The sequence below is a fragment of the Piliocolobus tephrosceles genome, chromosome 6 (genome assembly GCF_002776525.5).
Source record: "Piliocolobus tephrosceles isolate RC106 chromosome 6, ASM277652v3, whole genome shotgun sequence".
NCBI classification, from domain to species: Eukaryota; Metazoa; Chordata; class Mammalia; order Primates; family Cercopithecidae; genus Piliocolobus; species Piliocolobus tephrosceles.
In genome coordinates this window covers 138619376-138642387 of record NC_045439.1, presented here as the reverse complement: position 1 = coordinate 138642387, position 23012 = coordinate 138619376, and the positions used below count along the sequence as shown (strand labels likewise).

Sequence of the window (23012 nt, the reverse complement as noted above, 5' to 3'; positions counted from 1 at the left end):
GCTTCTTCCCCTCATCCTTCTCTCATGAGGACTCAGCCTCCTACTCTGTGCCTCCCCCAGAAATATATTTAGTCATTTATTCACATCTGTGTAGGCTTTCTCTATGTCTGTCTGTACCTATCTAAGACTGCAGACTCCTGCCAAGAAGGACCCTAACCTGCTCTGTGAAACAGTCAAGCACTGAAATACTCCATTCTGAGAATGGCCAATCATGCAAGGTGCTATGTGAGATATGACAGGGGAATACACAGATCTCCAGGACTCAATCCCTGAGCTGTAGAACAGTTTCCAGTGGGACAGATGAGGCACTTTCTGTGAGAAGATATGAAATAGTTATCAAGAAACATATGGTCAAGACGAAAAGGGTGGTAAAAGGCAGTAAGTGTTAGCAGAGTTAAGAGAGAGAGAGAGAGAGCAAAACAGGAATAGAGTGGTGGGGAAAAGCTCCACAAAAAGTGAGACCTGTACTGCAACCTGAATGATAAATTAATTCCGACAAGTGGAGGAAAGGGCAGAGGATTGCAGGTGGTGAATGAAAATGAAACACGCTGTGCCTGTGTCTCTAACTTAGAGGCTCCAGACTCTCTTAACCCTCAAAGGAAACAAGACTCGGGAGAGGTCAAAATTCTCCAAACTGCTCACTGATTCCCAGAAGTTGCTACATACCTTTAGTTTAGCATCACAATTTAAAGTGAAACTACTCAACACTTTTTCCAGTGGATGAGAAACAACTCACCTCCTACTTCCAGCTCAAGGTTAATAAGCAAGAGGCAGCTCGTTCCCAGTGTCACGGTGTTTGTTTTTCTTCTGTGGGCTTAGCTTTCTGTGCTCCTCAACTACAGCTGTCATCTGACCACAACCTCATGAGATTCCAAGCCAGAACAACCCAACAGAGCCCCTCCTGAAGTCCTAACCCACAGAAACTGTGAGAGACAATAATCGATTATTGTTGCTTTAAGCCACTATATATTGGGTGATTTACTATGTAGCAACAGATTAACAAATAATTAACTGCAATTATTTCTTTAAATGCTTGGTAGAACTTCCAGGTGAAGCCATTTAGACCTGCAAGTTTCCCTGTGGGAAGACTTTTGACTATTGAATCCGTGTATTTAATGGTTACGAGGCTATCCAGGTTTTCTATCTCTTTTATAGAAACTGTCTTTATTTCTTGGAATTTATCCATTTTATCTGATATGAACTTGTTTTAATATTTTCTTTCTTTTTTTTGAAAAAGTCACCCAGGCTGGAGTGCAATGGTTCAGTCTCGGCTAACTGCAACCTCCAACTCCCGGGTTCAAGCAATTCTGCCTCAGCCTCCCAAGTAGCTGGGAGTACAGGCATGTGCCACCGTGCAGGGCCTAATATTCTCTTAGCTTTTAAATGTCTGTAGCTTTCATGGTTATGTCTTCTTCTTCATTACTGATACGGTTTGTGTCTTAATCTTGTCAATATGTCTAGCAATTTTAATTATCTTTCAAGAACTTTTAGCTTTTTATTGATTTTCTCCACCTCTGCTTTCTATGTCTGTTCTTATCTTTATTCTTTCCTTCCTTCAATTTCTTTCGGAGAATTTGCTTTTTTTTTTTCTTTTTCTTTTTTTTTTTTTTGAGACGGAGTCTCACTCTGTCGCCCAGGCTGGAGTGCAGTGGCCGGATCTCAGCTCACTGCAAGCTCCGCCTTCCTGTTTACGCCATTCTCCTGCCTCAGCCTCCCGAGTAGCTGGGACTACAGACGCCCGCCACCTCGCCCGGCTGGTTTTTTGTATTTTTTAGTAGAGACGGGGTTTCACTGTGTTAGCCAGGATGGTCTCAATCTCCTGACCTCGTGATCCGCCCGTCTCGGCCTCCCAAAGTGCTGGGATTACAGGCTTGAGCCACCACGCCGGGCCTATTTTTTTTTTCTAACTTCTTGAAATGGAGATTCAAAGGGCATTAATTTTCGGACTATTTTTTTTCTAAGATAATCATCTAAGAATATAAATTTCCTACCAAATCCGACTTTGGCTGCTCTCAAGCTTTGATTATAGTATTTTCCATTCACATCCTAATTTCCATTATCGTTTTTTCATGGGTTGAGACGGATTTCTTAATTTCCAATTTTCTAGTTATCCTTATGTTATTAATTTCTATCTCAATTGCATTGTGATCAAAGAACATTCTCTGTGTAATTTCAATCCTGTCAAATGTATGGAGACTTGTTTAGGAAGCAGTATATAGTCAACTTTAGTAAACACTCTCAGTACATTTAAAAGAATGTGTATTCTGGAGTTGTTGGGGCCATGTTCTTTATATGTCCATTAGGTTTACTGTTAATTATTTGTTCACATAATCTATATCCTTACTGAATTTTGTCTTCTAGTTCTATCAATCACTGGGAAATCACACTATCATAAATTTGTCTATTTCTCCTTGTACATCTGTTAATTTAGATATGATTGAGGCAATGTTACTAGATGCATATAACTTTTTTTTTTGAGATGGAGTCTCACTCTGTTCCCCAGGCTCATTGCAACCTCCGCCTCCTGGGCTCAAGCAATTCTTCTGCTTCAGCCTTTCGAGTAGCTGGGATTACAGGCGTGTGCCACCACACCTGGCTAATTTATTTATTTATTTTCAGTAGAGATGGGATTACACCATATTGGCCAGACTGGTCTCAAACTCCTGACATTGTGATCCACCCACCTCGGCCTCCCAAAGTGCTGGGATTACAGGTGTAAGCCACCGCACCAGGCCGGGTTTTGACCTTACTTCTATCACCTGCGCCCTGTCGGGCTGTCAAAACCGAAGTTCAAATTCACTTAGTTCAGCAAATGTTCGCAAGGCAAAAGCAGTTTCCGTGTTCAGCTCATCTCTCTGAGTTCCCAATTTCATTTCTACCTCGTTAACTTTTTGATGTTTTTAAGACATTTTTATTCTATACTTTCAGTTGTTTTTAATAGAAAGCTCAATCTACACAACCTAGTCCATCTCTTACTAGAAAAGAAACTGTGCTTTTGCTTATAAGAAGAGGAGTGAATAGCCATGCCTGGTACCACGCACCTACAGTCCCAGCTACTCGGGAGGCTGAAGTGGGAATATCACTTGAACCCAGGGGTTTGAATGCAGCTAGGGGAACATAGCAAGTAGTCAGACCCTGTCTCTAATTCTTTTAAAAAATAAAAAAGAGAAAGACAGTGGCTGGGCAAGGTAGCTCATGCCTATAATCCCAACACTTCGGGAGGCCTAGGCAAGAGGATCACTTGAGCCCAGGAGTTCAAGACCAGCCTGAACAACATAGACCCTGTCTCTACAAAAATAAAAAAAATAGCCAGGTGTGGTGGCACATGCCTGTGGTCCCAGCTACTTGGGAGGCTAAGCTGAAAGGATAACTTGAGCCTAGAAGGTCAAAGCGGCAGTGAGCTTTTATTGCACCACAGCATTCCAACCTGGGTGACAGACTAAGACCCTGTCTCAAAAAAAGGAGTGAATACGGAAAAGGGAATAAGAAAACTCAAATTCACAGTAACTCTCTCTCTTTTTTTTTTTTTTTTTTTTGAGACAGAATCTCCCTCTGTCACCCAGGGCTAGAGTGCAGTGGTGCAATCTCGGCTCACTGCAGCCTCCACCTCCCAGGCTCAAGGATCCTCCCACCTTAGCCTCTCAAATATCTGGGACTACAGGTCCACATCACCATGCCTGGCTAATAATATCTTTTTAAAATTTTTCACAGAGACAAGTCTCACTATGTTGCCCAGGCTGGTCCCGAACTCCTGGGCTCAAGCAATCCTCCACCTCAGCCTACCAAACTGCTGGGATTATAGGCATGAGGCACCATGCCCAGCCATCATTTAAAAAATAACAATGAAATCACTTACATCACAGGTCTGTTGTAAGGATTAAATTATAATTGCGCACACAGAGCCTGGCAACTAGTAAGAATTCATATTCCGGTTGCTTTTCTTCCTCTGACTAGAGTGCCCATCTAAGTTTCCATGCCTGTTGAACACTACTTCTCTTTCAAAGTTCAGGTCAAATGTTAATTCCTCTTCCCTCCTCCTCACCCTAACATCAGAATCAACAGCTTCCTTCCTACTTTGTATTCACCTTTACTATAATACTTATCACACTGTTCCATAATCATTGTTGATCATTTAACTGCCCCTCTTGACCTGAGTTCTTTGATGGCAGGGACTGTGTCTTACTCATCTCTATATACCTAATGCCTCAATAACTGTTTAGTGAACTGAAGTCAATTCATCCCGTTTTCAGAATCTCTGGCAGAACTACAAAGAGTTCACAATAAGCTATCTAACTCTTTGGACAAGAGTTTCCTTTCTCATTCAAATCATTAGTATTTATCTTCCCATTTGTGTGATTAGTGTGTGTGCAGAAGAGTTAATATAGCAGGCCTGAGGCTGCAGTCTTTAAAAGTGCCTGCTTCCAAGATCAGCCTTTGGCTGACATCTATCGAGAAACTCAGCCTTCCTCCATCCCCTAACTAATAAGCGTGGTTCAATGTTCCTAAACTGTGCCTACGAACAATGTGATTTATGGTGAATATCAACTTTCCTTCTAGGAGTCTGGAATTTTGGTACATGTTAGGCCAAGGTTACCTAAGTAACAAGCCCCCAGTAAAAATCATGGGTACTTGGCCAGGCACAGTGGCTCATGCCTGTAATCCCAAAGGCTGAGGTGGGTGGATCATGAGGTCAGGAGTTTGAGACCAGCCTGACCAATATGGTGAAACCCCGCCTCTACTTAAAATACAAAAATTAGCCAGGCGTGGTGGCGTGCGCCTGTAATCCCAGCTACTCAGGAGGCTGAGGCAGGAGAATCGCTTGAACTCAGCAGGCAGAGGTTGCAGTGAGCCGAGATTGGGCCACTGCACTCCAGCCTCGGTGACAGAGTGAGAATCCGTCTCAAAAAAAAAAAAAAAAAAAAAAAATCATGGGTATTCAATCACTAATGGGCTTCCCTGGGCAGAAATGTCATATATAAGTCACTGCATTTTTCATCGCTGGTGGAGCGTGCTCAAGTATACCCCCTCACAGGAGGAAGAGTGATAGAGAGGTTTATACATGGATTTCTCCAGACTCCACTTGTGCTTTTTTTCCTTTGCTGATCCTGTCCTGTATTCTGCAGCTGTGACAAACCTTAGTCATGAGTACAATTATATACTTATATACTAAGTCCCACGAATCATTTTAGCAAATCACTGAGCACACTGGTGGCTTCTGGGGACCCCCAAAACTGTGTGTATTTTTAATGTGATCCTTTTCACCCCAATGCTTTATTTTGAAAACTTTTAAATCTACAAAAAAATTTTAAAAATAGGCCAGGCGTGGTGGCTCATGCCTGCAATCCCAGCACTTTGGAAGGCCAAAGCAGGCAGATCCCTTGACGCCAGGAGTTTGGGACCAGTCTGAACTCCAGCCTGGGCGACAGAGCAAGACCCTGTCTCAAGTAAAAAAAGAAAAAATAGTATAATGAAAACTCATATACCTCTGCCAGTTGATTGCTAAATGTCATATTTGTTTTTTTTTAGGGTGGGGGTAGCCTCCATTCTACAAAATATAATGAAAGTTCCCAATATTTGCTTTTTTATGCATACTTTTTTGCTGAATTATTTCAAATGAGCTGCAGACATCATATTTCACCTCCAAATATTTCCTCTCCTAAGAAATTATATTCTCTTGCATAATTACCAAAGCTTTCTAATACCTAAGAATAACTCCATATTATCTAATAAAAAATCTACATGAAGAATCCTCTCAAAGATGTTCAATTGGCCGGGCGCGGTGGCTCAAGCCTGTAATCCCAGCACTTTGGGAGGCCGAGACGGGCGGATCACGAGGTCAGGAGATCGAGACCATCCTGGCTAACACGGTGAAACCCCGTCTCTACTAAAAATACAAAAAACTAGCTGGGCGAGGTGGCGGGCGCCTGTAGTCCCAGCTACTCGGGAGGCTGAGGCAGAATGGCGGGAACCCGGGAGGCGGAGCTTGCAGTGAGCTGAGATCCGGCCACTGCACTCCAGCCCGGGTGACAGAGCGAGACTCCATCTCAAAAAAAAAAAAAAAAAAAAAAGATGTTCAATTGTTTCTGTTATTTACTGTAATGCAACGCAACTACTCCAAAACTTGACTTAAAACAACTATTTTATTATCTTACATGATTCTACAGGTTGACTGGGCTCAGCTATATAGTTCTATTCCACGTGATTTTGGCTGGGACTATAATATATTGGGCTGGAATATTCAAGATGGGTCACTCACTTAGCTCCTAATTGTTGTTGGCTGTCATTGGGGAGTTCAGCTAAAACTGTTGACCAGAATAACTATATTTGGCCATTCCATGTGGCTTCGGTCTCTCGCAGCAGGGCTGCTCAGTTCCGAGAGGGAATGTCTCAAGAGCAAGTGCTCCAAGACAGAAGTGGAAGCTGGCAGTCCTCTTACAAAGAGCAAAGCTGGAACTGGTCACAGCATCATTTTCCAGCATTCTATTCACTAAGCTGCCAGAGGGCCTGCCCAGATTCAGGGAAAGAGGAAATAAACTGCGAGTCTTGATGGCACTCTTGATGCGGTTATCCTGAAGCCACTATATTTACACTTTTTTAAAAAAATCCAGGATCCAATCCAGGTTCATATACTCCTCTTGATTGTCATGCCTATTTTTATTTAATACAGACTTACACTTTTATTTATTAACCCATGCCAGTTGTCTGGTAAAATGTATCATATTCTGGATTTGTCTGGCCATTCCTTCATATTAACCATTTTTAGCAAAAATATTTCATAGGTGATATGGTTACATATGGCATCCTTATGTTAGATGATGACGATAAATTTGGTCATTAAATTGAGAAGGTGACTGCCAGAACTTTCCACTGTAGTGTTTCCCTTTGTAATTAGCAAGTTACCTAATAGTGTAATCTGCCATTCCCTCACAACACTCTTTCATCCAATGGTACAGTCAACTATTGTTAATCCTTACCTGACGCAATTTTACAGTGGAGGTCACAAAATTATAATTTTCTTTCTTTCTTTCTTTTTTTTTTTTTTGAGACGGAGTTTCCTTGTTGCCCAGGCTGGAGTGCCATGGTGCAATCTCAGCTCACCGCAACCTCCGCCTCCCAGGTTCGAGCAGTTCTCCTGCCTCAGCCTCCCGAGTAGCTGGGATTACAGACATGTGCAACCACGCCCGGCTAATTTTGTATTTTTAGTAGAGATGGAGTTTCTCCATGTTGGTCAGACTGGTCTCAAACTCCCAACCTCAGGAGATCTGCTGGCCTCGGTCTCCCAAAGTGCTGGGATTACAGGCATGAGCCATCATGCCCGGCAAAATTATAATTTTCTAATTCAACCATTCATTTTTCATTTTCTAGTTGGCATTCTTCTGTAAAAAGAGTTTTCCCTTCTCTCCCTCTTTGATTGAAATTTTTATTGAGATACTAGTAGATTCACATGCAGCTCTAAGAAATAAATACATACACCTACCGTGTACCCACAAAAATAAAAATTTTAAAAAAAGAAATAGTACTGAGAGATCCCTTATACATTTTGCCTAGTTTCCCCCAATGGTAGCATTTTACAAAACTATAGCATAAAATCAAAATCAGGTTACTGACATTGACACAACCCACCTACGTTATTCAGATTTCCCAGTTTTACTTGCATTCGCTTGCAGGTATGTGCATGTGCGTCTGTGTGTTAAGTTCTACACAATTTGATCACAGGTATAGGTTCATCTACCTACTGTCACAGTCAAGATACTGAATAGCTCTAGATCCCTCGTGGTGCCTTTGAAAACACCACCAGCCTGTACCCTCTCTGGTTTACATTTCTTTTTTACTATCGCTATGGACTCACAGATTTTCTTTTTTTTTTTTTTTTTTGAGACAGAGTCTCGCTCTGTCACCCAGGCTGGAGCGCAGTGGCGCAATCTCGGCTCACTGCAAGCTCCGCCTCCCGGGTGGTTCACACCATTCTCCTGCCTCAGCCTCCCACGTAGCTGGGACTACAGGCGCCCGCCACCACGCCCAGGTAATTTTTTGTATTTTGTAGTACAGATGGGGTTTCACCATGTTAGCCAGGATGGTCTCCATCTCCTGACCTCGTGATCCGCCCACCTCGGCCTCCCAAAGTGCTGGGATAACAGGCATGAGCCACTGCACCCGATAGACTCATGGATTTTCTTTTGTGATCCACTCAGCCAAATTTCATTACCATTATTACTCTTTCTGATGTTCAAATTGTCACAAACTTGGCCAGTAGAAATCCCCTCAAACCAAATCCTGTATGATTCTGACATGACCGTGTACCCTTTGAGGATATTGTTCTTTCTCTGGCACAGATTTGAAATAATTGGCCATTTCTTCAAGGAGGCATAGTTTCTTTGGTTGGAAATAGTAATGTAGAAGCCATGATCTAGGTACACTGAGGTATAGTTAATGTTCATCTTTCAGTGGGCTAGCTAGGAATTTTAAAAACGATGATGTCATAGTGAGGTTTCCAATTCAAGCTATTACAAGGCTTCTCCTTACCTTGTTATTTAAGATTTATATCTCTTACAGTGAAAATCTTCCTAATAACATTAGCACATTTATATATTTGTTTTATCCTAAAAAAGTTTCAGAATTAGAATATCAACTTTTTTTGCCAACAGTAAACCTACTAATTACTTGCAGAAGTTTCCTTGTGGAAAATAAGAAAAAAGACAGAAAATTTATATTCAATTAAAAAAAAAAAGGAAAGGGAAAAATAACCCTTCTAAGTGTAACATTTAATTGCAGTTCTTTTTGTCCTTAGACTATATTCCAGTGAAAGGGGGGAAGGTTGATTTTTAAAAAGGACATAATCTACTAAAGAACCAGAGTACTATGTTCAAATATTATTTGTATTGATTAATTTATCTGTAAGATTTTGTCATCAATTTGATATATAGTTAGGTCCTTTTGGTTCTGTTTATTTAATTTGCTTTTTTTTTTTGAGACAGAGTGTCGCTCTGTCGCCAGGCTGGAGTGCAGTGGCGCGATCTCAGCTTACTGCAACCTCTGCCTCCCAGATTCAAGCAATTCTCCTGCCTCAGCCTCCTGAGTAGCTGGGATTACAGATATGTACCACCACACCCAGCTAATTTCTGTATTTGTAGTAGAGACAGGGTTTCCCCATGTTGGCCAGGATGGTCTTGATCTCTTGACCTCGTGGTCTGCCCGCCTCGGCCTCCCAAAGTGCTGGGATTACAGGCGTGAGGCACCAAGCCCGGCCTCCTTTTTTTTTTTTTAATACAATTTTATCTTTGAATATGTAAAACATTCCCATTGTTCAGAATTCAAACTTTATGAAATGATTTCCTCAGAAGTCTTGCTCCCAAATCCATCCTCCTCTATCACATTCCTATTCCCCACATACCGGTAACCATTTCATTCATTTCTGGTTTATCTATTCTCTGTATATGCGTGTTTTGCAAAAATTCGCAAATATATTTAGATATTCTTATTTTCATCCAGGCGCAGTGACTTATGCCTGTAATCCCAGCACTTTGGGAGACCAAGGTGGGTAGATCGCTTGAGCTCAAGAGTTCGAAACCAGCCAGGGCAACATGCTGAAACCTTGTCTCTACAAAAAATACAAAAACTAGCCTGGCGTGGTGGCATGCGCCTGTAGTCCCAGCTAGTTGGGAGACTGAGGTAGGAGGATCGCTTGCGCCTGGAAGGTGGAGACTGCAGTGAGCCAGGATCACACCACTGCACTCCAGCCTGGGTGCCAGAGTGAGACCCTGTCTCAAACAAACATACAAAACAATTCACTCTGTAGCCTAGGCTGGGGTGCAGTGGCCGGATCTCCGCTCACTGCAAGCTCCGCCTCCCGGGTTTTGGCCATTCTCCTGCCTCAGCCTCCCAAGTAGCTGGGACTACAGGCACCCGCCACCTCGCTGGGCTAGTTTTTTGTATTTTTTTAGTAGAGACGGGGTTTTACTGTGTTAGCCAGGATGGTCTCAATCTCCTGACCTCGTGATCCGCCCGTCTCGGCCTCCCAAAGTGCTGGGATTACAGGCTTGAGCCACCGCGCCCAGCGTTTTTTTTTTTTTTTTTTTTGAGACGGAGTCTCTGTGGCCAGGCTGGAGTACAGTGGTGTGCTCTCGGCTCACTGCAACTGCAACCTCTCCCTCCTGGGTTCAAGCGATTCTCCTGCCTCAGCCTCCCAAGTAGCTGGGACTACAGGCGCCAGCCACCATACCCCGCTAATTTTTGTATTTTTAGTAGAGACAGGGTTTCACCATGTTGGTCAGAATGGTCTCAATCTCTTGACCTTGTGGTCCACCCACCTGGGCCTCCCAAAGTGCTGGGATTACAGGCGGGAGCCACTGCACCCAGCCAAAACAGATATTCTTACTTTCCCTCCTTTCTATACAAAAAGTAGCATACCATATACATTCTTATACATCTTGCTTTTTTTTTTCATCTAAATAAATCCTTGTGAGTTCATAAAGATCTTACTCTTTCTTGTCATAGCTGTATAACACTCAACTGGGTGTATGTATCAGTTGGTGTCGTCTTCTAATTCCCCCTTTTGGGGACATAGACAATTTCAAAGAATACCAACCAACTTGAGGTTACTATAAGACCACGGTAAAATGAAACAAAACAAGACCATTGCATAAATTTGTCTAATGACAGGTCACTATGCCAACCACAAAATACCAAATCATAGAACTGTCCCTGCTTTCTGTCAACATCCAATCTATAGCAGACCCCACTTCCTTAGACACCCCCACCATTACCCAACCAAAGCCCAAATCCCATATAACAAGGTATTTTTTAACACCCTCTTACTGAGATACCACATACTTCCCTACAGTGTGTGTTTTCCCTCAGTGGAACAAGCAATAAACCCACCTTATTTAACTACAAGGTGTATTTTGGTGATCTTTGGCTGAACAGCATTGACAGTTTAAATAAACTCTCAGAGAGCTCTTTCAATAAATTTAAAATACTCAAAGTAATAAGAAAGCTTATAGCATAGTATAATCAGCAGCATTTTTCCCCTCTTTATCATGAGGGAAAAAAATAAAACAGTGGTGCATTTTACAATCAATTAAGTCTAAGATATCATAAAATTCTATTTTCACGCAGACTACTTACTGCCCTGAACTCTGTATTTGTATAGTTATATCACTAGTTCACATTTTCACATGGAAATTGTTTAAAACAAGACTCTCAAACTAGTATGTCCAAAAGGGGACTCTTGATTTTGGCCCCTAAACCTCTTCTGCAGTCTTAATCATTTCAGTAAACTGCACTGTCATCTACTCTGTGCTTAAGTCAAAATCCTAAGACCAGTCATTAATTCTTTTCTCTTCCTCTCCAACAAGTCCATCAAGGCCTCAAGGTTCTCTTCAGATATATCTCAAATGTGTCCATGGCTCTCCACCTCCACAACCCTAAACTGAGCCACCTCATCTCTCACCCATTCTACTATAACAGCCTCCCTAAATGGTTTTCTAGAGTTCACTTTGCCCCTTTATAATCCACATAGAAGCCAGAATAATCTTTTTTGAAACACAAATCCTACAAAGTCACTTCTCTGCTTAAACTCTTTAATAGTTTCCCATTGCTCTTACAATAAAACCCAAGCTCCTTATCAGGGCAACAAGGCTCTACATGACTTACATCTTGCAAACACTTCTAGCCTCATCTCCCTCTAACTTATTCCTCACTATGCTCCAAACATACTAATATCCTTTCTGCTCCTGGAACCCCACTAAGCCTCTGCCTGCCTCTAAGTCTGTGGACTTGTTGGAATGTTCTTCCCCCAGCTTTCTGCACAATTTGTTTTATCTTTCAAGTTTCACCCAGCTAGAATATCACCTCTTCAAGGAAGCCTTCCCTGACCATTCTATTTAAAATAGACTCTACCAATTATTCTCTATTTCATCACCCTCTTTATTTCCCTCATAGCACTTTATCTAGGTAATTATTTATTAACGTATCTATTGCCTGTCTTCCTCAATCTGAAGGTAGTGCCTTTATAAGTGTTCCTCACTACTGAATATCTAGTAGTTAGCACTATGCCTGGAGCGGTCAACAGTTACAAGATTATTTAACTTACTGCTTTATAAGTACTTTTGTACTGTGGTAATACACAACTTAGACTTACTGATTTCTATTATGAAATATTTCAAGCAATCAAACAGAAAAATATAGCAAACACCACTATACCTAACATCCATTAGCATTTTGTTTTATTTGCCTCAATTTTTAAAAAAATAAATAAAACAGACACAGATACATTATATAATTACTCAATCCCAATGCCCTCTCTCCCTCAAACATGCCCCAACTTCGCAGGTAACCACTATTCCAGGATTGGAGTTTGTAATTTCCACTGTATTTCTTTATTCACTTACAACATGTTGGGCATTCACAATATACAGTATGATTTTATATGTCACATAAATAATTTCATACTGCCTGTATCATTCTTCAACTTGCTTATTTGATATTATATTTCTAAGCTTTAATTCCATAAAGATGGTTCTGTTTCGTTCATTGTAGCTGTTGTACAGTGTGCCATTGTATAAATATGCCACAATTTATCCATTTTCCAGCTGACAAAAATTGAGGCTGTTTTCAATTTTTTGCTGCAATGAACATTCTACCTCCACCTGCATATGTGTAAGAGCTTCTCTAAAAAAAACAAAACTTCCAAGTCATAAAGACATACAACTTCAGCTTGACAACATGGTGCAGAACTGTTCTCCAAATCAGTTGTGCCGATTAGTACTTCCACCAACTGTATAAAAAAAGTCCGGCCGGGCGCGGTGGCTCACGCCTGTAATCCCAGCACTTTGGGAGGCCGAGGCGGACGGATCACGAGGTCAGGAGATCAAGACCATCCTGGCTAACACGGTGAAATCCCATCTCTACTAAAAATACAAAAAAATTAGCCGGGCGTGGTGGCGGGTGCCTGTAGTCCCAGCTACTCGGGAGGCTGAGGCAGGAGAATGGCGTGAACCTGGGAGGCGGAGCTTGCAGTGAGCTGAGATCGTGCCACTGCACTCCAGCCTGGGCGACAGAGCGAGACTCCATCTCAAAAAAAAGAAAGAAAAAATGTCCGGCCGGGCACGGTGGCTCACATCTGCAACCCTAGCACTTTGGGAGGCCAAGGCAGGCAGATCACTTGAGGTCAGGAGTTCGAGACCAGCATGGCCAACATGGTGAAACCCCGTCTCTACTAAAAATACAAAAATTAGCAGGGCGTGATGGCGGACGCCAGTAGTCCCAGCTACCTGGGAGGCTGAGGCGGGAGAATCACTTGAGCCCGGGAGGTAGAGACTGCAGTGAGCCCAGATCTCACCACTGCACTCCAGCCTGGGCAACAGGGTGAACCTCCGTCTCAAAAAAAAAAATGTCCTGTAGCTGAACATTCTCACAAACACTTGGTCATGTCAGGCTTTTTCATTTTTCCCACTCTAACGTGAGAAACAGTATCCTATCATTTTAATTTACAGGCATACCTTGGAGCTATTGTAGGTTTTGTTACAGACCACCACAATAAAGCTAATATCACAATAAAGTGAGTCACACAAATTTTTTGGTTTCTCGGTACATATAAATGTTATGTTTGTATTATACTATAGTCTATTAAGTATGCAGTATTATTCTAAAAAACAGTGTACATATCTTAACTTTAAAAAATTTCATTGCTAAAAAATGCTAATGATCATGTGAGCTTTCAGGGAGTTGTAATATTTTTGCTAGTGGCGGGTCCTGCCTCAATGTTGATGGCTGTGGACTGATCCAGGTGGTGACTGCTGAAGGCTGGGGTGGCTGTGACAATTTCTTAAAGAAGGACAACAATGAAGTTTGTCTCATTGATTGAGTCTTCCTTTCACTAAAGATTTCTTTGCAGCATGCAATGCTGTTTGATACTGTTTTACCCAGAGGAGAACTTCTTTTAAAATCAGAGTATCCTCTCAACCCCGCCACTACTTTATTAACTAAGTTTATGAAATAGTATAAATCTTCCGTTGTCATTTCAAGAATGTTCAGAGCATCTTCATCAGAAATAGATTCCATTTCAATAAATCACTTTCTTTGCTCATCCATAAGAAGCAACTCCTCATCCCTTCAAGTTTTATCATGAGATTGCTGCATTCAGTCACACCTTCAGGCTCCACTTCTAAGTCTAGTTCTCTTGCTATTTCCACCACACCTGCAGTTACTACCTCCACTGAAGTCTTGAACCCCTCAAAATCATCCATGAGGGTTGGATTCCACTTCTTCCAAACTCCTGTTCATTTTTATATTTTGACCTTTTCCTATGAATCACAAATGTTCTTAATGGTATCTAGAATGGTGAATCCTTTCCAGAAGGTTTTCAATTGACTTTGCCCAGACCCATCACAGCATCACTACCTACGACAGTTTTAACCTTACAGAAAGTATTTTCTGAATAAGACCTGACAGTCAAAATTACTTCTTGATCCATGGGCTGCAGAAGGAATGTTATGTTAGCAGGCATGAAAACAATATTAATCTCCTTGACATTTCCATCAACATGCTTAGGTGGGACTAGGTGCACTGTCAATGAGCAGTAGTATTTTGAAAGGAATAAATATATTTTTCTTCTGAGAAGTTGGCCTCAACAGTGGGTTTAAAATATTCAGTAAACCATTCTGTAAACAAAGGTGCTATCATCCAGGGGTCGTTGTTCCACTTACAGAGCATAGGCAGAGTAGATTTAGCATAATTCCCTTTTTTTGTTTTTGAGACGGAGTCTCGCTCCATTGCCCAGGCTGGAGTGCAGTGGTGCGATCTCGGCTCACTGCAACCTCTGCCTCCCGTATCCCAGCGATTCTCCTGCCTCAGCCTCCCAAGTAGCTGGGATTAAAGGCGCCTACCACCATGCCCAGCTAATTTTTTGTATTTTTTAGTAGAGATGGGGTTTCACCATGTTGTTCAGCCTGGTCTTGAACTCCTGACCTCAGGTGATCCACCCGCCTTGGTCTCCCAAAGTGCTGGGATTATAGACATGAGCCACCACACCCGGCTGATTTAACATAATTCTTAAGGGCCCTCGGATTTTCAGAATGGTAAAGGGGCACTGGCTTCAACTTCAAGCCACCAGCTGCATTAGCCCCTAATAAAAGAGTCAGACTGCCCTTTGAAACTTTGAGGCCAGGCATTGACTTCTCCTCTCTAACTATGGAAGTCCTCCATGGCATCTTCTTCCAGTAGAAGGCTGTTACATTGAAAATCTGTTGTTCAGTGTAGCCACCTTCATCAAGGATCTTAGTTAGATCTTCTGGATAACTTGCTGCAGTTTCTACCATCAGCACTTGTAGCTTCACTTTGCACTTTTATGTTACAGAGCCTTTCCTTAAGCCTCATGAATCAACTTCTGCTATATTCAGATTTCTCTTCTGCAGCTTCCTCACCTCTCAGCCTTCATAGAATTTAAAGAGTCGGGGCCTTGTTCTGGATTAGGCTTTGGCTTAAGAGAATGTCATAGGCCAGGTGCGGTGGCTCACGCCTGTAATCCCAGCACTTTGGGTGGCCGAGACGGGTGGATCACGAGGTGAGGAGATCAAGACCACCCTGGCTAACATGGTGAAACCCCATCTCTACTAAAAATACAAAAAAATTAGCCGGGCGTAGTGGCGGGCGCTTAGTCCCAGCTACTCACAAGGCTGAGGCAGGAGAATGGTGTGAACCCGGGAGGCGGAGCTTGCAGTGAGCTGAGATTGCGCCACCGCACTCCAGCCCCGGCAACTGAGCGAGACTCCGTCTCAAAAAAAAAAAAAAAAGAGAATGTCATGGCTGAATTATATTCTATCCAGACCAAACTTTCTCCATATCATCAATATGACTATTTTGCTTTCTTATCATTTGTGTGTTCACTGGAGTAGCACTTTTAATTTCCTTCAAAAACTGTTTCTTTGCATTTACAACTTGGCTGTTTGGTGCAAGAGGCCTAGCTTTCAGCCTGTCTCAGTTTTGACATGCCTTCCTCACTAAGCTTCATGATGTACAGCTTTTGATTTAAAGTGAGACATGTGCAACTCTTCACTTTAACACTTAGAAGCCATTGTATGGCTTTTTTGTTTTGTTTTGTTTTTGACACAGAGTCTCACTCTGCCACTGGAGTGCAGTGGCATGATCTCGGCTCACTGCAACTTCAGCCTCCCAGGTTTAAGTGATTCTCCTGCCTCAGCCTCCTGAGTAGTTAGGATTATAGGCATTCGCCACCACACCTGGCTAATTTTTGTATTTTTTTTAGGAGAGACGGGGTTTCACCATGTTGGTCAGACTGGTCTCCTGACCTCAAGTGATTCCCCCCACCACAGCCTCCCAAGGTGCTGGGATTACAGGCATGAGCCATCACACCCAGCCCCACTGTAGGGTTATTAACTGGCCTAATTTCAATATTGTTGTGTCTCAGAGGACAGAGGCCCAAGGAGAGGGAGAGAGATGGAGACTGCCAGTGAGAGCAGTCAGAACACACACATTTATCGAGTAAGTTCACCATCTTATATAGGTGTATTTCATTTTGCCACAAAACAATCACAATAGTGGCTGGGCACAGTGGCTCACACCTGTAATTCCAGCACTTTGGGAGGCCGAGGTGGCAGACCACTTGAGCTTAGGAGTTCGAGACCAGCCTGGACGACATGGCAAAACCTCGTCTCTACAAAAAATACAAAAACTAGCTGGGCACAGTGGCACATGCCTGCAGTTTCAGCTACTTGGGAAGCTGAGGTGGAAGGAACATTTGAGGCTGGGAGGTGGAGGTTGCGGTGGGCCAAGATCACACCACTGCACTCCAGCCTGGGTGACAGAGTGAGACCCTGTCTCAAAACTAAATTAATTAATTAATTAATTAATTAAACAATCACAATAGTAACATCAAAGCTAGGCACAGTGGTTCAAGCCTGTAATCTCAGGGATCTGGGAAGCCAAGGCAAGAGGATTGCTTGAGTCCAGGAGTTTAAGAGCAGCCTGGCCAACATAATGAAACCCCACCTTTAAAAAAATTTTTTTAATTAAAAATTAGCTAGGCAGGTACCTGTAGTCCTACTCGGGAGGCTGAGCCAGGAGGACTGCTCGAGCCCAGGAGTTCAAGGCTACAGTGAGCTATGATCATATTGCTGCACTCCAATCTGAGCAACAGAGTGAGACTCTGTCTCAAAAAAAAAAAAAAGTAACATCAAAGATCACTGATCACAGATCACCAGAACAGATACAATAATAATGAAAAAAATCTGAACTATTCCAAGAATTAACAAAATACAACACAGAGACACTAAGTGAATAAATGCTGTTGGAAAAATGACGCCAACAGACTTTGTTGCCACAACCTTCAGTTTGTTAAACCCGCATTATCTGCAAAGCACAATAAAACAAGGTATGCCTGTACATGTGCCTGATCATAATTGCAATTCAGCATCTTTTCAGACTTACTGGTCATTCTTGTTTCCTTTTACTCTGAAATGTTTATATTATCTGCCCCTTTTTCTTTTGGGTAATATGTCTTTTGCTTATTGGTCTATAGGTGTTCTTTAAATATTCATGGTAGGCCGGGCGCGGTGGCTCAAGCCTGTAATCCCAGCACTTTGGGAGGCCGAGACGGGCGGATCACGAGGTCAGGAGATCGAGACCATCCTGGCTAACACGGTGAAACCCCGTCTCTACTAAAAAATACAAAAAAAACTAGCCGGGCGAGGTGGCGGGCGCCTGTAGTCCCAGCTACTTGGGAGGCTGAGGCAGGAGAATGGCGTGAACCCGGGAGGCGGAGCTTGCAGTGAGCTGAGATCCGGCCACAGTACTCCATCCCGGTCGACAGAATGAGACTCTGCCTCAAAAAAAAAAAATAAATAAATAAATAAATAAATAAATAAATATTCATGGTATTAGTCATCTCTCAGTGATATGCACTGCAAATGTCTTCTTCAAGTTTGTCTTAAATGTGTCAATATTTGTCTTTAGGGTTTGCATCTTGCTTAACACATTCTCCCGCTTTCCAATATTATAAAGATAGTCTCTTACATTTCTTTTTAGTAGTTTTGCTTTATGCATTTAGGTCATTAATCCACCTGAAACTGATTTTTGTGTATGGCATAAGGCAGGATCTTATTTTCTTTTTGCCATTTGGATTACCAATTGTCCCAGTACAATTTCCTGAATGGGTCATTCTCTCCTCATTAATTTGTAAGAGCGCCTCTTGTCATACCTTAACTTTTCATATATGAAAAGGTCCACTAATAGGCTCTATTATTCCATTGTTCTGTGTCCATCCCTCTCATCTAAGGTTTAATATCACAATCATCATAATCACTCGAACTGCACACTAGAATTTGCAAAGCACTTTGAAATCCATTTTCCAATTCAAATCTCAAAACAGTCCTATGAGTTAGGCACTACTGTTCATATCTGTCTGGATGAAGAGCCGCAGGTTCATAAAGGTTAAGTGAATCATGGTCACCAGAGCGTAAGTGTAAGAACAAGGACCCAATCTCATGTGTTCAGTTAGCACTCTTTCCACCAGACTCTGTTAGGTAAGGATAGGAAAAATATCTTTTAAACAACTCTCAAACACAGCTACACTCTGTTCTCTGTTCACAACACCCAAAACAAGCACCTTGTAAATAAACCAATGGTTTAACAACTACGTTTTTCGGGACAAACATGTTCATTATGCTCATCATGAAAGTAAATTCAATTTTGAAAGTAACATTGCCTTAGCTGGCCTCTTTGCTACTGTTCACCTCAAGCACAGACAATGCCACTGCTGAAGTCTTTATTGTCCACCATTTCTCCTCACATCAGCCGTGTTCTCTCATAGTCACTAGCCCTGCAGTTCCAAAGACAGAATAGAGATGGACAGTTCTCTGTGTCAGGATGGAGGGAGACAGAGCCAATGCCTCCAAACTGGAACTTAACACTTTAAAACTCACATTTACACATAAGCTGTGGGACATGCTGCAGAAAGCAGGGAGTGTTAAAGTGCTGTCCAAGAACCCCACACCTAGCTTAATGATAGACAAGAGTAGGTACTCCATAAACGATTTTTACTGAACAAATAAATGAAGCGCTTCATCCAGAGCCAGAACCACTGGTTTCTTTTCCTTTTTTTAATAACAAATCTGCACATGTATAACCACTGATTTCAACAAGCCCTGCATAGAGCAATCAGTTGAGAAAGACAAAAAACAAACAAACAAACAAACAAACAAACAAAAAAGGCGACCCCTGACACTCAGAGGCAGGCATAGCACTCACAGCCAGGCCATGTTATTCTCCTACGGGACATAAACAATCTCACAGAATACCAACCTCACAAGGTTACTCTGAAATCTTCATAAAATGAGACAGAGGCCATTTCACAACTTTGTTATAAGCACAGAGAAATACATAGTGGCTATGCCACCCATGAAATCCCAAATACTCTCTGGCCAAATTGAGTGACTGCTACTCCTATAGCAATTAGTTTTGTTCTTATACTAGTCTCCCTGCCCTATAGATAAGATTTATTCACATACCCAACCACAAAACTCCCATATTTTCTTACAGGATCTTCTCTGAAGTAAAACCCCAACCTCCTTAACCCTCCCCTCCCCTAATCACCAACACCCAAATCCTATAATCATTTCTAACACCCTCCTAATGAAACACCCCAGGGTTCCCCATGGAGTATGCTCTCTCTTGATGCAATGAGTAATAAACCCAACTTGTTTAACTACCGGTATGTTATTGGTGGCCTGTGGGCATTGACACGGTTTAAGTCAGACATTACAAGTGTCTAAAAGTCTATGCCTTTCTCTTTCTGGAACGTTCTCCCAGTCTTAGTTTGACAAAAATAATTCTCATTTCTGGAAGTCACCACTAACTAAATTAAACAAAGGTAACAAATTCGTTTAACACCAGATACCTGGTCCAACATCCAACTCCAATTCTACCAATAAACATACTCCTACACAAAACTTTTAGTTTGTGTATGATACGCCTCCTTCTAGATAGCATGCCCTTGAAAAGCTGGGTCTGACTCATCTTTGTAAATCTGTACTACCTTACATGTATTAGAGGATTTCTAACACATGTAAACACTTTTATAAGTGTAACATGGTGGTTTTAAACTAATGGTAGTTGAAATATGGGTGCCTCAAAACTACAGATGTGAAACCCCAGAGAAAACAAAAACTTAGTAAGGGGGAAAAATGATTTATTTTTCCCCAAAATGTTTTAGATGGTTACTTTTTTTTTTTTTTTGAGATGGAGTTTCGCTCTTGCTGCCCAGGCTGGAGTGCAATGGCACCATCTTGGCTCACGGCAACATCCGCCTCCCCAGTTCAAGCGATTCTCCTGCCTCAGCCTCCCAAGTAGCCAACACAGTGAAAACAGTGAATTACAGGCATGCACCACCATGCCCGGCTAATTTTTTTTTTTCTTTTTCTTTTTTTTTTTTTTTTTTGAGACAGAGTCTCGCTCTGTCACCCAGGCTGAAGTGCAGTGGCGCGATCTCGGCTCACTGCAAGCTCCGCCTCCCGGGTTTACGCCATTCTCCTGCCTCAGCCTCCCGAGTAGCTGGGACTACAGGCGCCCGCCATCTTGCCCCGCTAGTTTTTTGTATTTTTTTAATAGAGACGGGGTTTCACCATGTAGGCAAGGATGGTCTCGATCTCCTGACCTCGTGATCCACCCGTCTCGGCCTCCCAAAGTGCTGGGATTACAGGCTTGAGCCACCGCGCCCGGCCTAATTTTGTATTTTTAGTAGAGACGGGTTTCTCCATGTTGGTCAGGCTGGTCCCGAACTCCCGACCTCAGGTGATCCGCCCGCCTTGGCTTCCCAAAGTGCTGGGATTACAGGCGTGAGCCACAGCGCCCAGCCTGTTCTGTACTTTTTTATTGACTGCTGGAAGAACCCTCTCTAGACGGGGACTTTGATCCCCATCTACAAAAGATTTTGTTTGTTTTTTCCTATTCTATTAAACCACCCTGGAGCAGTAGAGGGAGACAGCACAGAACATTTATTTATACTCTGACCCAAAAGTATAATCTCAGTCTAGATGAACACATTAAATGGCACACTATGCAATGTCATAGCCTATTTAAAGGCATTCTGGCCACTACTGTCTTCATCTTTCAACAGGAAAACGGTTTATATTCCAGAAGCAAAGATTATATTAAATTCAACAAATTCAAGTCGACACTCAGAAAGCATCTACATTTTACCGGATCCATGGGTGATCCAGCCAGATGCCTGATTCAGGAGCAGAGAGAGTTAAATGGAGTGAAAGAGGTTACAAAGTGCCATAGATGTTAAGGAGAAGTTTCCAGTAAGGATGACTGTAGAAAGAACCTTCCAGAGGCTGGATGCGGTGGCTCATGCCTGTAATCTCAGCACTTTGGGAGGCCGAGGCGGGTGGATCATCTAAGCTCAGGAGTTCGAGACCGGTCTGGCCAACATGGTGAACCCCTGTCGCTACTAAAAATACAAAAATTAGCCGGGCGTGGTGGCGCATGCCTGTAATCCCAGCTACTCGGGAGGCTGAGGCAGGAGAATCGTTTGAACCCGGGAGGCAGCGGTTGCATGAGCTGAGATCGTGCCACTGCACTCCAGCCTGGGCGACAAGAGCAAAACTCCGTCTCAAAAAAAAAAAAAAGAAAAAAAGAAAATAAAAGAAAAAGAAAGAACCTTCCAGAATGAAAACTCCAGTTTCTCAAAGCCTGGAATCTTTAGTTTGGACACAGACATGAGGATACACAGGTCCTTGAGTCTCCGCTATTAGGTGCCTTCAGCTTGCTTATATAAAGGGTCAAGGATCTCAAACAGAAATGCTTAATGTAACTTAAGAAATTTTTAAGTTCTCTGTGCAAACCTGAGCTCACAGACTTCAGAACAGAGGGGGAAATCACTTCCTCCAGCTCTTGTGAATTTTAAAATTAAAAGTAATGAGAATGATTTCCATCACTGAACGGTTGCGAGGTGGGTGTGGCCCCCATCCCTCCCCTCCCCCACCCCCTGCAGTGCCCTGCCTCGGTAACGTCCGAGGGGCCTGGCTGGACCTCTTAGGCCAGCCACGGCCCAGCAAGCCGCTGTCACAACTGCACCCCTAACCCAACGAGCTCATCCCACATCTCGAAGGGCCCCAGCCAACTCGAACCCCGACGGCCAGGCAGCCAGGGCCGGGCTTGGGATCCATGAAGGCCGCCGACTGCGAACAAAGAAGTGGCCCGGGGTAGCCTGAGAGGCCCAGTCCGAGCTCTCTGAGGACCCGAAGGTTCCTGCAGCCCTCGGGGGGTTGTGTCCCCGGCCTGGGATCTGCTGGTGAGCCTCGACAAGCGCCAGCATGCCGTGAGCGAACAGCGTCGCGGACCTTGTTGGCGCACTGCAGGCTCTCCGGCGCGCACACTGACAAAGGGGGCAGGCGCCCTGGCGGGTACCTGGAGCCGCGATCCCTCGCGCTTCCCGCCGCCCGACCCGGCCTTTACCTGTACGTCACTCAGCTCCACGCGCAGATACAGCTCGCGGTGTCGCTGAGCCCAGTAGACATGCGGCGTCAACACCTGATTCTCCATGGCCACACTGCCCAGGGCGCGGGGAGGCTCCGCTCTCTGCGCCTCGCTGCCTCAGGTAGTGCTCTGCTGGCGCGGGCCGAAAGCAGGCCTCAAACCCCAGCGCTCCTGAGCGCCTGCAACCCGGCACCTTGAGACACCCCACGCTCGCGGGCCGCGCTTGCGCAGTGACGCGCCGGGATGGCGGCGGCGCCAGCAATGGGCCTTGGCGCGAGCCGAGAGGGGGCGGGGCGCAGGCGGGATGGGGCAGGCCTGGGCACAGAGACGCCGCAGCTCGTCGCGGCCGCCTAGGGAATTGGAATCAGTGGGTGGTACGCTTTCCCCAGTCGTCTTCAGGGAGATGCTTTAAAATAAAGAAGGCTGGAGACTCATAGGGGACCGATGAGCATGGGAAAGGGTTTGTTTGGGACTGGTGTCTCTGGAAGGTCCCTCGCATTCTGTTTACTGAGTGCCTA

General features: G+C 43.5%; 1 protein-coding gene across 1 annotated transcript in view; it reads right to left on the bottom strand.

Moving 5' to 3' along the window:
- HACD3 (3-hydroxyacyl-CoA dehydratase 3) overlaps positions 1–22752 on the bottom strand; it is a 50004-nt gene extending 27252 nt beyond the window's left edge. The window contains exon 1 of the mRNA XM_026455437.1: positions 22474–22752. Coding sequence (XP_026311222.1) covers positions 22474–22560 — 87 coding nt within the window. The 5' untranslated portion in view covers positions 22561–22752. The remainder of the gene's footprint in view (positions 1–22473) is intronic.
- Between the last annotated feature and the right edge of the window lie 260 nt (positions 22753–23012).